Source organism: Salmo salar, chromosome 06 (genome assembly GCF_965601325.2).
Source record: "Salmo salar chromosome 06, fSalSal1, whole genome shotgun sequence".
NCBI classification, from domain to species: domain Eukaryota; kingdom Metazoa; phylum Chordata; class Actinopteri; order Salmoniformes; family Salmonidae; genus Salmo; species Salmo salar.
The window spans coordinates 73,621,396-73,636,432 of NC_138296.1; the positions used below are offsets into that span (position 1 = coordinate 73,621,396).

Below are 15,037 nucleotides of genomic sequence, written 5' to 3' on the forward strand. Positions count from 1 at the left end.
ACGTTGAGACATTTCTCTCTGTGTTGATGAATAGACTGTTGTTTTTCTGCTCTCTAAAAGGTCACTGAGGGGACCAAAAACTCTTTCAATGTCAAACGTTCTTTTCTCTGTCATCAGTGGGTAACAACAAGAGAGAAGCATGAGATATTTTAGTGACTTTTACTCAGTTCAAAACATACTGTAGCTGCTTAGGGTGAGAAGCATAAACAGTACATCATTGCTATATTCTTTTCACCTTGTGCAAATATTTTGGCGATTTAGAATATTAGTGATATTGATTGCAATCAGTGTGGGCGGTAACATTACGTAATCAGATTACTTTCAAATTGGGTAATATTATTACAGTTACTTTGTCAAATAACGCGATAATGTCAGAATCATATCACTACCGGACGCGTTTCTATGATCCGATCTCGACTTGCTTCCTCATTTAGTTCTGAGCAAGCTGGGAAAGGCTGTTTGGACAAATGTCATGACAGCTGCTTTCCATAGAAATGTATAGAGGGTGCAGCTCTGATTTTTGCCATTGATCGCTTCTGTGATAGAAAAGCCCATAGAGGTCTTTCCCGTCTAGTGGCAAGTGTGCACTCTATACATCTCTATGGTTCCGTGTAGCCTACATGCAGTTTATATCCAGAATTGGCAGCTCCAGAGAAAGATTTTAAATGAAAAGATAGGAAATCTGTACAGATTTTTGGCTTACAGTATATGTGGCTTATTAAGCAACCCATATGTCAGGTTGGAGGGGGAGCGTCGCTGCACAGCTATTTTCAGGTCTCTCCAGAGATGTTTGATCGGGTTCAAGTTGGGGCTCTGGCTTGGCCACTAAAGGACATTCAGAGACCTGTTCCGAAGCCACTCCTCCGTTGTCTTGGCTGTGTGCTTAGTGTCATTGTTCTGTTGGAAGGTGAACCTTCACCCCAGTCTGAGGTCCTGAGCACTCTGGAGCAGGTTTTCATCAAGGATCTCTCTGTACTTTGCTCCGTTCATCTTTCCCTCGATCCTGACTAGTCTCCCAGTCCCTGCTGCTGAAAAACATCTGCTCAGCATGATGCTGCCACCGCCATGCTTCATCATAAGGATGGTGCCTGGTTTCCTCCAGACGTGACGCTTGGCATCCAGGCCAAAGAGTTCCATCTTGGTTTCATCAGACCAGAGAATCTTGTTTCTAATGGTCTGAGATTCCTTTAGGTAAACTCCAAGCACGCTGTCATGTGCCTTTTACTGAGGAGTGGCTTCCGTCTGGCCACTCTACCATAAAGGCCTGATTGGTGGAGTGTTGCAGAGATGGTTGTCCTTCCGGAAGGTTCTCCCATCGCCACAGAGGAACTCTGGAGCTCTGTCAGAGGGACCATTGGGTTCTTGGTCACCTCCCTCACCAAGGCCCTTCTCTCCCGATTGCACAGTTTGGCCGGGCAGCCAGCTCTAGGACGAGTCTTGGTGGTTCCAAACTTCTTCCATTTAAGAATGATGGAGGCCACTGTGTTCGTGGGGACCTTCAACGCTGCAGACATTTTTTGGTACCCTTCCCCAGATCTGTGCCTCGCCACAATCCTGTCTCTGAGCTCTACGAACAATTCCTTCGACCTCATGGCTTGGTTTTTTCTCTGACATGCACTGTAAACTGTGGGACCTTATATAGACAGGTGTGTGCCTTTCCAAATAATGGCCAATCAATTGAATTTACCACAGGTGGACTCCAATCAAGTTGTAGAAACATCTTAAGGATGATCAATGGAAACAGGATGCAACTGAGCTCAGTTTTGAGTCTCAAAGCAAAGAGTCTGAATACTTATGTAAATAAGGTATTTCTGTTTAAAAATATATATCCATTTGCAAAAATGTCTAAAAACCTGTTTTTGGCTTTGCCATTATGGGGTATTGTGTGTAGATTGATGAGGATTTTTTTTTATTTTAGCAATTTTAAAATAAGGCTGTAAAGTAACAAAATGTGGAAAAAGGGAATGGGTCTGAATACTTTCCGAATGCACTTCCCTGTGGCTCAGTTGGTAGAGCATGGTGTTTGCAACACCAGGGTTGTGGGTTCGATTCCCACGGGGGGCCAGTACAAAACATTTTTTTTAATGAAATGTATGCATTCACTACTGTAAGTCCCTCTGGATAAGAGCGTCTGCTAAATGACTAAAATGTAAATGTATGTACTGTATTCTAGTCAATGCCGCTCTGACATTGCACTTCATAATATTTCTTAATTCCATTCTTTTACTTTTAGATTTGTGTGTATTGTTAGATATTACTGCACTGTTGGAGCTAGGAACGCAAGCATTTCGTTACACCCACAATACATCTGCTAAATACGTGTATCCGACAAATCAAATTTGATTGGATTGATGTGAGTACCCTGGCATGATGACATTCTGATGAGGCAGTCCATTTATAGAGCAGAGTACTCATGGGCTATACACAGCTGAAATAATAATGCCATATCGTCTGCCCCTATAGACCGGTCTGTGATACCGCCTCCTGTACAGTCACAGTTACAGTGGTATAGGGTGTCTAAAGTGGCACAAGCCTGCTAAAAACGTCCAAAGGGTAACAACTTATTTACTTTAATTAGTGGACCCAGTTCAGAATGGCTCCTGCCTGCATTCAATACTAGTATTTCTGGTGTGACAGGGAGGGACAGTGTGAGAGAGCTGCATAACTTTGAAGGGTGTAGTAGTGTGAATGTGAATACTTGACTCTGCTTCTTTGGTAGTTTATAATGGGTGGATTTAAAATCAGAGGACATTCTTTCCATTTCTCACAACCTCCATAAACGTTTTACATATTTAGATTGTAACGCATCATACGTCCAAAATGGATCCCAGACAGATGTTATGTGCAGTTACAATAGGAGTTTAATATTCACAAAAATCTGTAAACAAATCGCTAAACCCATCTGACCTCATGATATCATCTTCCCCTCCTGCAGCCATCTCGGTTGCGGACATGTTGGTTATGGTTTGTTGTGGTACTGGGGCCCCCCTCTCTACCTCTCATTCCTACTGGAGGACAAGTGATAATGGGGGAGCTGAGTTATATTGTGTTGTTATGGTTGCTTCTTGGTTGTTGAGTTGTTGTTGGGGTTTATTAGTGGTTATGGTTGATATCTTCAGTGATTGTATGACTTCATACAGTAGGTAAAGTTTGTCATCTCTCTAAGAATGAGGTAGTTGAATGAAGTTGTGGTAGTATTTAGTTTGTTTGTATGGAGGGTGTAACATGACTGACTCTCTCTCTCAGGGTGAAGAAGTTGAGGGAGACGCTGGTGGCGGTGCAGCAGCTGGATAAGAACATGTGCAGTCTGCGCTCCTGGCTCGCCCACATCGAGACAGAGCTGACCAGACCTCTCGTCTACGACACCTGTGACGCGCAGGAGATACAGAGGAAACTCAACCAGCAGCAGGTGGGAGGAACACACACTCACTCTGTTTGTCTGGGAAAGAGACAGACAGGTAGGCAAGGCTAGCTACATGATCAGATCATGTGGGTTGATTTATTTCCTAAAGTACGTGGTAAACATCTGAACAACTGGTGATGATGCAACAGGGTAGAAAGTCATCACCCAGGTGATGTCTTTATGGTATTTTCTCACCCACTGTTTCTGTTCCTGTCCTCACCCCTCCAATTCTACCCACTGTTTCTGTTCCTGTCCTCACCCCTCCAATTCTACCCACTGTTTCTGTTCCTGTCCTCACCCCTCCAATTCTACCCACTGTTTCTGTTCCTGTCCTCACCCCTCCAATTCTACCCACTGTTTCTGTTCCTGTCCTCACCCCTCCAATTCTACCCACTGTTTCTGTTCCTGTCCTCACCCCTCCAATTCTACCCACTGTTTCTGTTCCTGTCCTCACCCCTCCAATTCTACCCACTGTTTCTGTTCCTGTCCTCACCCCTCCAATTCTACCCACTGTTTCTGTTCCTGTCCTCACCCCTCCAATTCTACCCACTGTTTCTGTTCCTGTCCTCACCCCTCCAATTCTACCCACTGTTTCTGTTTCTGTCCTCACCCCTCCAATTCTACCCACTCTTCATCCCTTGACCTTTCTCCACCCGTCCTCATCTTTCTTCTCTCTCTTCCTTCCCCTTTCTCCACCTCCAGGACATTCAGCGGGACATAGAGAAGCACAGTACAGGCGTGGCGTCTGTGTTGAACCTGTGTGAGGTGTTGCTACATGACTGTGACGCCTGTTCTACGGAGACAGAGTGTGACTCCATCCAGCAGGCCACCAGGGGCCTGGACCGACGCTGGAGGAACATCTGTGCCATGTCCATGGAAAGGAGGCTCAAGTGGGTCCTATACACGTACAGTACACACACACACACATGCCTGCACACACACACACACACACACACACGCACGCACGCACGCACACACACACAGTACATATGTGTAGGAACTCTATTTTCTCCTCTTGCAAACCTTCAGTGTGTCTAGGGATGCAAAGCTACCGGTAATTTACCAAAGTTATCGGAATCTTCTGTAATTTTGGTAATTAACAGGTTATCTATTGCAATCTATGGTAACTTTGGTAGTTTATACTTGAATACATTTATTTAAATGCTTTCGTAAATAGTAGTCATTTTTTATATATGTGTCCATATCTTCCATGACTTTCTAGGAAATAGACCATATGGTTAAAGAGAAAATTGCCTAATTAATGAAAAAAAACATCTAATAAACAATGGCATTATTTTAAATTAACTCTGCAACTCTTTCAACTATTGTCTTTTTTCATTGACATAGTAAAATAAATAAAAGAGTAAAAAATATAGCCCTCATATTAAACACCAATGGTATTCACTAAATTGATGGTTTATTTTAAGGATAATGTTTTACAACTTTGTCATTCTATATTTTATTTTAAAATAATCTCTATTAGATTTGTGATAATCTGAAGTACCCAAAAAGCCCACTGGATGTCATCTAATAAAATTCCATATATTCCTTGAAAGTTACCAAAGTTGTGGTAGTTTACTGGTAAACTTCAAAAGTTTCCAGTAGTATACCCTCCCCTTGCAACCCTAAGTGTGTATCATACGTCACTCTCTCGTCTTCTTGTAGGATTGAGGAGACATGGAGGCTGTGGCAGAAGTTTCTGGATGACTTCTCTCGGTTTGAGGAGTGGCTGAAGACCTCAGAGAGGACGGCTGCTCTTCCCAACTCCTCTGGAGTTCTATACACCATCGCAAAGGAGGAGCTCAAGAAGTTTGAGGTACAGGTTAGAGAGCGGTTGAAGTTTGAGGTACAGGTTAGAGAGTGGTTGAAGATTGAGGTACAGGTTAGAGAGCGGTTGAAGATTGAGGTACAGGTTAGAGAGTGGTTGAAGATTGAGGTACAGGTTAGAGAGCGGTTGAAGTTTGAGGTACAGGTTAGAGAGCGGTTGAAGTTTGAGGTACAGTTTAGAGAGCGGTTGAAGTTTGAGGTACAGGTTAGAGAGCGGTTGAAGTTTGAGGTACAGGTTAGAGAGCGGTTGTGGGCAGAGAAAAGGGGAGGAAAGGAGGGGAAGAGTTTATATAGTTGTAAAGACAGGGTAGGAAGAGCGACCGAGAGATGAAGTAAGAATGAGAGAGCGTGTGTGTACAGTGCAAAGTGAAGGGGGGGCATATGGGGTAAAGTGAGAGAGTGCAGAGTAAGAGAAGGGGGAGATCAGATTACTGGAATCTGTTTTTGCTGGCCATCACATTCTTCCTACAGTAGCTGACCAGGGCCAATGGGGTCATGTGTCAGGGTCATCCCAGGATACCACAGGCTTTCTTCAAACTGTTGTTGGGTCAAAATAATCAACCAATTACACATACTGAGACCACCAACCTTACATTTACTTTGTATTTTATTTTGTATGTGTACAGTATTTGTATAAAATCTTCATTCTGATCGTGTGTGTGTCCTAGGCCTTCCAGAGGCAGGTCCAGGAGTTTCTGACCCAGCTGGAGCTGATCAATAAGCAGTACCGCCGACTTGCCAGAGAGAACCGCACAGACTCCTCCTGCCGCCTCCGAGAAATGGTGCATGATGGGAACCGGCGCTGGGACAACCTGCAGAAGAGGGTTGCCTCCATCCTGCGCAGGCTCAAGGTATGCTGGGAAATCTCATGATGTCATAACATATGTTATGAAACATGGTAATAATATAGCAGAGCCTGCTCAGGTCAAGATTTATCACATCATTTTGTTGTGAAGATAAAAGAGTAGAAACTCACAAATACTTAGTTTCACTCTGATCACTGTTTTAATGTAGTTATTAAACAGCCCTATAACACTGTTATAATCTAGTTATTAAACAGCCCTATAACACTGTTTTAATCTAGTTATTAAACAGACCTATAACACTGTTATAATCTAGTTATTAAACAGACCTATAACACTGTTATAATCTAGTTATTAAACAGACCTATAACACTGTTATAATCTAGTTATTAAACAGCCCTATAACACTGTTTTATTCTAGTTATTAAACAGACCTATAACACTGTTTTATTCTAGTTATTAAACAGCCCTATAACACTGTTTTATTCTAGTTATTAAACAGACCTATAACACTGTTTTATTCTAGTTATTAAACAGCCCTATAACACTGTTATAATCTAGTTATTAAACAGCCCTATAACACTGTTATAATCTAGTTATTAAACAGCCCTATAACACTGTTATAATCTAGTTATTAAACAGACCTATAACACTGTTATAATCTAGTTATTAAACAGCCCTATAACACTGTTTTATTCTAGTTATTAAACAGCCCTATAACACTGTTTTATTCTAGTTATTAAACAGACCTATAACACTGTTTTATTCTAGTTATTAAACAGCCCTATAACACTGTTATAATCTAGTTATTAAACAGCCCTATAACACTGTTATAATCTAGTTATTAAACAGCCCTATAACACTGTTATAATCTAGTTATTATACAGCCCTATAACACTGTTTTATTCTAGTTATTAAACAGCCCTATAACACTGTTATAATCTAGTTATTAAACAGCCCTATAACACTGTTTTATTCTAGTTATTAAACAGCCCTATAACACTGTTTTATTCTAGTTATTAAACAGCCCTATAACACTGTTTTATTCTAGTTATTAAACAGCCCTATAACACTGTTATAATCTAGTTATTAAACAGCCCTATAACACTGTTATAATCTAGTTATTAAACAACACTGTTTCCCTCTCTGTGTGTTCTCTCAGCACTTTATTGGTCAGAGGGAGGAGTTTGAGACAGCTAGAGACAGCATCCTGGTGTGGCTCACTGAGATGGACCTGCAGCTCACCAACATAGAACACTTCTCAGAATGTGATGTCCAGGCCAAGATCAAACAGCTAAGGGTAAGAACCAGTGGAGGCTGCTGAGGGGAGGACGGCTCATAATAATGGTAGGAACGGAGCAAATGGAATGGCATCAAACACCTGGAAACCATGTGTTTGATGTATTTGATACCATTCCACTGATTCTGCTCCAGTCATTACCACGAACCCGTCCTACCCAATTAAGGTGCCACCAACCTCCTGTGGTAAGAACAGTGTGTCAGGAGTGTGCGTGCATGCATACGTGCGTGCATTCGAGTACGTGTGTGTGAATTTGAATGCTATATTTTCAATGTTTTTTGAGTTTGAATGAACTCTCTATGACGGCTTGGCAATTTAACTCTCTGACTTGGTATCATCCTGTGCTGTATGTAACTAGTATCTTCCCATGACAAATTTAACTGGCATCACAAATAGAGATAAAAGCATTTCCCCTAACATTACTTGATCACAGTGCCCCACCTTGGAAACACATACTGAAACGTCTAACCCCTGACCTTTGCCCTCTGTGTGTGTGTGTGTGTGTGTGTGTGTGTGTGTGTGTGTGTGCAGGCGTTCCAGCAGGAGATCTCTCTGAACACAGGGCAGATTGAGCTGGTGTTCAGGCAGGGGGAGGCCCTGATAGAGAAGAGTGAGCCTCTGGATGGTGCTGTTCTAGAGGAGGAACTGGAGGAGCTACAGAGGTACTGGCAGGAGGTGTTTGGACGTGTCGACAGATACTACAAGAAGTTGACACGCCTGCCTGTGAGTAATGTCTTCTGCTTACAGAACACACACACACTACAAGAAGATATGGGCCATTTGCCAATATGATATAACTGTCATAACCTCGTACACACCCCTAGCACATGCCATACAAACACACACACTCCCCCTCTCCTTCCCTTCAGCTTGCCGATGATGAACTAGACTGCTCTGACCGAGATCTGGACATGGACGAGTCAGCTGATCTCTCTGACCTGCAGTGGGGTGACTCCTCTCTCCCCTGCCCCTCCAGTCGCCCCACCTCGGGCTCTGTCCTCCCCCCACAGGCGGACCGCTCGGGCCGGGACACCCCAGCCAGCATGGACTCTATCCCACTGGAGTGGGACCACGACTACGACCTGAGCCGGGGGCTGGAGAGTGCTGGAGGGCGGGGTCTGGGGTCAGACAGGGGCAGAGGACAGGAGCAGGAGGAGGAGTACCTCAGGTCGGCTGCCGCTGTGTTGTCAGGTTAGTATAATACTACTACAGACTGCCGCTGTGTTGTCAGGTTAGTATAATACTACTACAGGCTGCCGCTGTGTTGTCAGGTTAGTATAATACTACTACAGGCTGCCGCTGTGTTGTCAGGTTAGTATAATACTACTACAGGCTGCCGCTGTGTTGTCAGGTTAGTATAATACTACTACAGACTGCCGCTGTGTTGTCAGGTTAGTATAATACTACTACAGACTGCTGCTGTGTTGTCAGGTTAGTATAATACTACTACAGGCTGCCGCTGTGTTGTCAGGTTAGTATAATACTACTACAGGCTGCCGCTGTGTTGTCAGGTTAGTATAATACTACTACAGACTGCCGCTGTGTTGTCAGGTTAGTATAATACTACTACAGGCTGCTGCTGTGTTGTCAGGTTAGTATAATACTACTACAGGCTGCCGCTGTGTTGTCAGGTTAGTATAATACTACTACAGGCTGCCGCTGTGTTGTCAGGTTAGTATAATACTACTACAGGCTGCCGCTGTGTTGTCAGGTTAGTATAATACTACTACAGGCTGCCGCTGTGTTGTCAGGTTAGTATAATACTACTACAGACTGCCGCTGTGTTGTCAGGTTAGTATAATACTACTACAGACTGCCGCTGTGTTGTCAGGTTAGTATAATACTACTACAGACTGCTGCTGGAGATGGACAGATCAATACTTTATTGATAAGTGTTTAATTGATGTCCAAGGGGAATTCACTGTTATACAAACAACAAAAATAATAACAAGGATATACTGCAAGAAGTTCTCCCATCAAAGTGATCGTTTACTTAGGATATTTGTAGCATTTAAAAAGCCCATGCATCTATTCCAACATTAAATAGATTACCAGTACTCAAACATGTGAAAATTAAGAGTAATAGGATGAAAAAAAGCATACAATTAAACCTATACACACTACATACTTGTCCAATGTCCCTTGTTCTAATTGTGAGGACTGTGCATATCTCTCTTTGCAGATGTAGTTATACCAGAAAGCCCAGAGGCCTATATAAAACTGACAGAGAGCACACTGAGATCCTCCTCTGGTAGGCAACTAGCCACACTAGCATGCTAACGTGCTTAAGCACGATTACCATATAATTTACCATAGCATGCTAACGTGCTTAAGCACAAATACCATATCATTTACCATAGCATGCTAATAAAGTATGATGAGCAAACAAGGCATATGTGTAATTTATCATCGCATGTCAATAACAATCACAAAACTAAATATACTAACATGCCTGTTCAACTGCGTTAAATTAACATAGCATGCGTCATTCACCATTGTTGCATGCACCATCATCATTCAAGAATGTATACACCATATAAGAATGTATACATCATATAAGAATGTATACACCATATAAGAATGTATACACCATATACATGTATACACCATATAAGAATGTATACACCATATAAGAATGTATACACCATATAAGAATGTATACACAATAGCATGCTAAAGCACTTTTCCATTCACCTTTGTTGGAATCACATCACGCAACTGATCATATAAGCCACCTACTTTTCCTTCTTTCTTTGCAGTTTTTAAACAAAGGAATTGCACTGACTAACATTTAACATTGCTTGTTTTTTCCATTATGAGCATGTTCTCCAGGTGGACCAGTCTGCCAGTATCCACCACTACTGTTTGTCAAAATGAAATTGTAGACTGGCCAAAAACAAACCCACAGAGAATTCTCTCTCCTCATTGGCTGACCCCCTCTTGACCCCACAGGTGAGCCAGGTCAGCTGGAGGCCCACCTGAGACAGTTGGACCAGGCTGTGGACTCTGGCCGCTACTCTGTCCAGCAGGGAGAGGCGGCTGCCTGCAGTGGCCAGGCCAGCACCAGCCCTGAGCTGGACTCAACTTACATGGGCTATGTGAGGGCTTTCTCTCCTAGAAAATCTCCTAGTAATAGTATGGCTAAAACTGTCAGAAATATACCGAAAAACCCAAATGTCATGTTGTAGCATGATAAGATTATGGTCCCTGTCTGTTGTAGATGCGTCTGATGGGAGAGTGTCGGGGCAGTATAGATGCAGTGAAGAGGGCTGGAGGACAGCTGACTGAGGAGGATGATAACATGGCAGGACTCACCAACCCCACCAGCACAGACAGCCAGAGTGCAGGTTGGTGACACACACACACACACACACACACACACACACACACACACACACACACACACACACACACACACACACACACACACACACACACACACACACACCACACACACCCTCTCTCTCGCTTAGTATAATCAATAACGAGGGATGAGTAAACTGAAACTGTGTTACTTCTCTCCCCAAGGTGTGATTGAGCGTTGGGAGCTGATCCAGGCTCAGTCGCTGAGGGACAAACACAGACAGAAGCAGAACCTGCAGCAGTGTCACCAGCTGATCTCAGAGCTGCAGACCATGAGGGCATGGCTGTGTGAGGCAGAGGCAGAGCTGGGACAGCTACGGGTGCTAGACCTCAGCACAGACATACACACCATCCAACAGAGGATCAGGAAGCTCAAGGTGTGTGTGCGTGTGCATGTGTGTGTGCATCTTATGTATACCATTTGCATCTATGTGCCACATGATACCCATGGTCTCTATGATTTCCCATGCCCGTGTGCAGTGTAATCACGAGCCTGCTGGTCTAGTGCCCAGGCAGAGACTTATATAGTACAAACACATCACCAGCTGCTGTAGTCTATAACACATCACACAGCCCAGCTGCTGTAGTCTGTTACACATCAGACCAGCTGCTGCAGTCTATAACACATCACACAGCCCAGCTGCTGTAGTCTGTTACACATCAGACCAGCTGCTGCAGTCTGTTACACATCAGACCAGCTGCTGCAGTCTGTTACACATCAGACCAGCTGCTGCAGTCTGTTACACATCAGACCAGCTGCTGCAGTCTGTTACACATCACACCAGCTGCTGTAGTCTATAACACATCACACAGCCCAGCTGCTTTAGTCTGTTACACATCAGACCAGCTGCTGCAGTCTGTTACACATCAGACCAGCTGCTGCAGTCTGTTACACATCAGACCAGCTGCTGCAGTCTGTTACACATCAGACCAGCTGCTGCAGTCGGTTACACATCACACCAGCTGCTGTAGTCTATAACACATCACACAGCCCAGCTGCTGTAGTCTGTTACACATCAGACCAGCTGCTGCAGTCTGTTACACATCAGACAGACCAGCTGCTGTAGTCTGTAACACATCAGACCAGCTGCTGTAGTCTGTTACACATCAGACCAGCAGCTGTAGTCGGTTACACATCAGAACAGCTGCTGCAGTCTGTAACACATCAGACCAGCTGCTGTAGTCTGTAACACATCAGACAGACCAGTTGCTGTAGTCTGTTACACATCAGACAGCCCAGCTGCTGTAGTCTGTAACATATCAGACAGACCAGCTGCTGTAGTCTGTAACACATCAGACAGCCCAGCTGCTGTAGTCTGTAACATATCAGACAGACCAGCTGCTGTAGTCTGTAACACATCAGACAGCCCAGCTGCTGTAGTCTGTAACACATCAGACAGACCAGCTGCTGTAGTCTATAACACATCAGACAGCCCAGCTACTGTAGTCTTTTACACATCAGACAGCCCAGCTGCTGTAGTCTGTAACATATCAGACAGCCCAGCTACTGTAGTCTTTTACACATCAGACAGCCCAGCTGCTGTAGTCTGTAACACATCAGACAGCCCAGCTGCTGTAGTCTGTAACACATCAGACAGCCCAGCTGCTGTAGTCTGTAACACATCAGACAGCCCAGCTACTGTAGTCTTTTACACATCAGACAGCCCAGCTGCTGTAGTCTGTAACACATCAGACAGCCCAGCTGCTGTAGTCTGTAACATATCAGACAGCCCAGCTACTGTAGTCTTTTACACATCAGACCAGCTGCTGTAGTCTGTAACACATCAGACAGGCCAGCTGCTGTAGTCTGTAACACATCACACAGCCCAGCTTGCTGTAGTCCTGTAACACATCAGACAGACCAGCTGCTGTAGGTCTGTAACACATCCCACAGACCAGCTGCTGTAGTCTGCAGCACATCAGACAGACCAGCTGCTGTAGTCTGTAACACACCACACAGCCCAGCTGCTGTAGTCTGTAACACACCACACAGCCCAGCTGCTGTAGTCTGTAACACATCAGACCAGCTGCTGTAGTCTGTAACACATCAGACCAGCTGCTGTAGTCTGTAACACATCCCACAGGCCAGCTGCTGTAGTCTGTAACACATCAGACAGGGATGTCAACAGACTATAAATACCCAGGCCGATCTGAACCCTGGTGAGGTTCGCTAACCTACACCTAGTTTACTGACACCTACTGTTACTGCTCCTGTACTAGCTCTGCTCTGTCATCACCAAGCCTATTTATAACTACTGTAAACCAGTACTGAGCAGTATGGGTCAGTCTACCTACAGTACTTCCCCCTTTATTATACATTATACTGATAGTGTTACACATAGTGTATATGCACGTGGCATACATTCCCATACGGTCCAACACGTAACATAACAATAACACAAATGCTTACAAACAAACAGCCAAACAAACATACACACAGTCACTCATTTATCCTCTCCGCTCTTCCAGGAGCTGCAGAAGGCCATGGACGGCCACAAGTCCCAGGTCCTGTCAATCAACCTGAGCAGCGCTGACTTCCTCCAATCAGAGCCTGACTCGGAGGAGGCGTGGGAGCTGAGGGACGGGCTGAAGGAGATGAACTCACGCTGGGATTGGCTGGGCTCATCGCTGGAGGACTGGAGGGCAGAGCTACAAAGGGCCCTGATGCAGTGTCAGGTACAACAAACACTTACATGTAAACGTACACAGTCACACACATAAAAGGAACCTGTGTTATTCTGTCTGTTAATCATCTGTCATTTCACCCCCCGTCTCTCTCTCTCTCTCTCTCTCTCTCTCTCTCTCTCTCTCTCTGTCTCTCTCTCTCTGTCTCTCTCTCTCTCTCTTCTCTCTCTCTCTTTCTCTCTGTCTCTCTCTCTCTCTCTCTCTCTCTGTCTCTCTGTCTCTCTCTCTCTCTCTGTCTCTCTCTCTCTCTGTCTCTCTCTCTCTTCTCTCTCTCTCTCTCTCTCTTCTCTCTCTCTCTCTCTCTCTCTCTCTCTCTCTCTCTCTCTCTCTTCTCTTCTCTTCTCTTCTCTTCTCTTCTCTTCTCTTCTCTCTATCTCTAGGAGTTCCATGAGCTGAGCCACGGTCTGCTGTTGTGGTTGGAGAACATTGACCGTAGGAGGAACGAGGTTGTCCCCATCCCCCCCAGGCTCGACCGTGAAACACTACGGGCTCACCACAGAACACTCACGGTACTTTCCACTCCAATACACACAAACTGTGGGCAACACTCCAAATCTGTTTATCCTCTCAAAAGACCAATATCCTAAAGGGTTGTAGCCTAGCACAAATCAATTATATTAACCACTACCCCTCTCACCTACTCCCCCATTCACCTCCAGCAAATCAAGCGTGAGCTGCTGGACTCCCAGCAGAAGGCTTCCTCCCTCCAAGAGCTCTCAGCCCAGCTGCTTGTCCACACCCAGGCCACGTCCCAAATCCAACCCCAGGCTTCAGAGCAGGCCCAGAACCAGGCCCAGGGTAGTGAGCATCTGGAGGCCCAGGAGAAGGTGCATGTGATCGGGAACAGGCTGCGGCTGCTCCTCCGGGAGGTCAGCACTGACCTGGAGGGCCTGGAGAGGAGACTGGAAACCATGGACACACAACAGGTCAGAGGAAAATACACATAAGACCTACAGCCGTATCACATACATTTTTAGTGCAATGATTATGACAATCACTCTCCAGGTAACTAGTTAGTAGCAGTGAATGAAATAGTGAAATGCACCCTGTGTGTCCGGATGAGCATCAAGAGAAAAATAAAGACTATTCTTCAGGCTGACTGTCTGTCCTTGTCCACATTATTGACCCTTTGTAGGACTCGCTACCTTTGTCTCCTGTGGACAAATCTGACATCTCTGGATCCACCAGCCCCGTCTCAGATGGGACCTCGACGAGTCGCCGGCGATCGGTAATGTCTCCCTTTGTACCTATCTAGGATCTATCACTTCAGAGTCCTTTACCGGAGGCTGTTATGTGTATAGAAAGGCATTAGTGTGGGGTATACTGGTTAGAGGGAATAGCGACTCACCCTGACCGATTTATAGAGTGATCTCCCAAATGTTATTCTTAACCCAAAATGTCACCCCCTTTCCCTCTCCCAATGCATGCTGACCCCACAGGACAACTCTCTACCCCAGCTTTCACCCCGCAGCCACCCACCAGCCCTTTCTGTTTTCATTCAGTTAATTAAGGCAATTCATTGACGTTGCGTTTTACCCTTTGTTTGTAGATTGCTTTATTGCTGCCCTGCTAATATGACGCTACACCACTAAGGAATATGTTGCCCCACAAGCTGGTGTTCTTTGAGATGGTTTTTGCTATCTTCACCATGTAGAT

The 15,037-nt window shown here is 44.8% G+C and overlaps 1 protein-coding gene across 1 annotated transcript in view; it reads left to right on the forward strand.

The window, feature by feature from the left end:
• The window catches only part of syne1a (spectrin repeat containing, nuclear envelope 1a), a 205,172-nt gene that overhangs the window by 186,292 nt on the left and 3,843 nt on the right, over positions 1 to 15,037 (forward strand). The window contains exons 131-144 of the mRNA XM_082976172.1: positions 3,247 to 3,409; positions 4,106 to 4,293; positions 5,069 to 5,219; positions 5,899 to 6,081; positions 7,196 to 7,333; positions 7,865 to 8,056; positions 8,203 to 8,524; positions 10,286 to 10,431; positions 10,554 to 10,680; positions 10,862 to 11,073; positions 13,166 to 13,372; positions 13,762 to 13,890; positions 14,041 to 14,307; positions 14,517 to 14,609. Of these exons, the coding sequence (XP_082832298.1) occupies positions 3,247 to 3,409; positions 4,106 to 4,293; positions 5,069 to 5,219; positions 5,899 to 6,081; positions 7,196 to 7,333; positions 7,865 to 8,056; positions 8,203 to 8,524; positions 10,286 to 10,431; positions 10,554 to 10,680; positions 10,862 to 11,073; positions 13,166 to 13,372; positions 13,762 to 13,890; positions 14,041 to 14,307; positions 14,517 to 14,609 (2,518 nt within the window). The remainder of the gene's footprint in view (positions 1 to 3,246; positions 3,410 to 4,105; positions 4,294 to 5,068; positions 5,220 to 5,898; positions 6,082 to 7,195; positions 7,334 to 7,864; positions 8,057 to 8,202; positions 8,525 to 10,285; positions 10,432 to 10,553; positions 10,681 to 10,861; positions 11,074 to 13,165; positions 13,373 to 13,761; positions 13,891 to 14,040; positions 14,308 to 14,516; positions 14,610 to 15,037) is intronic.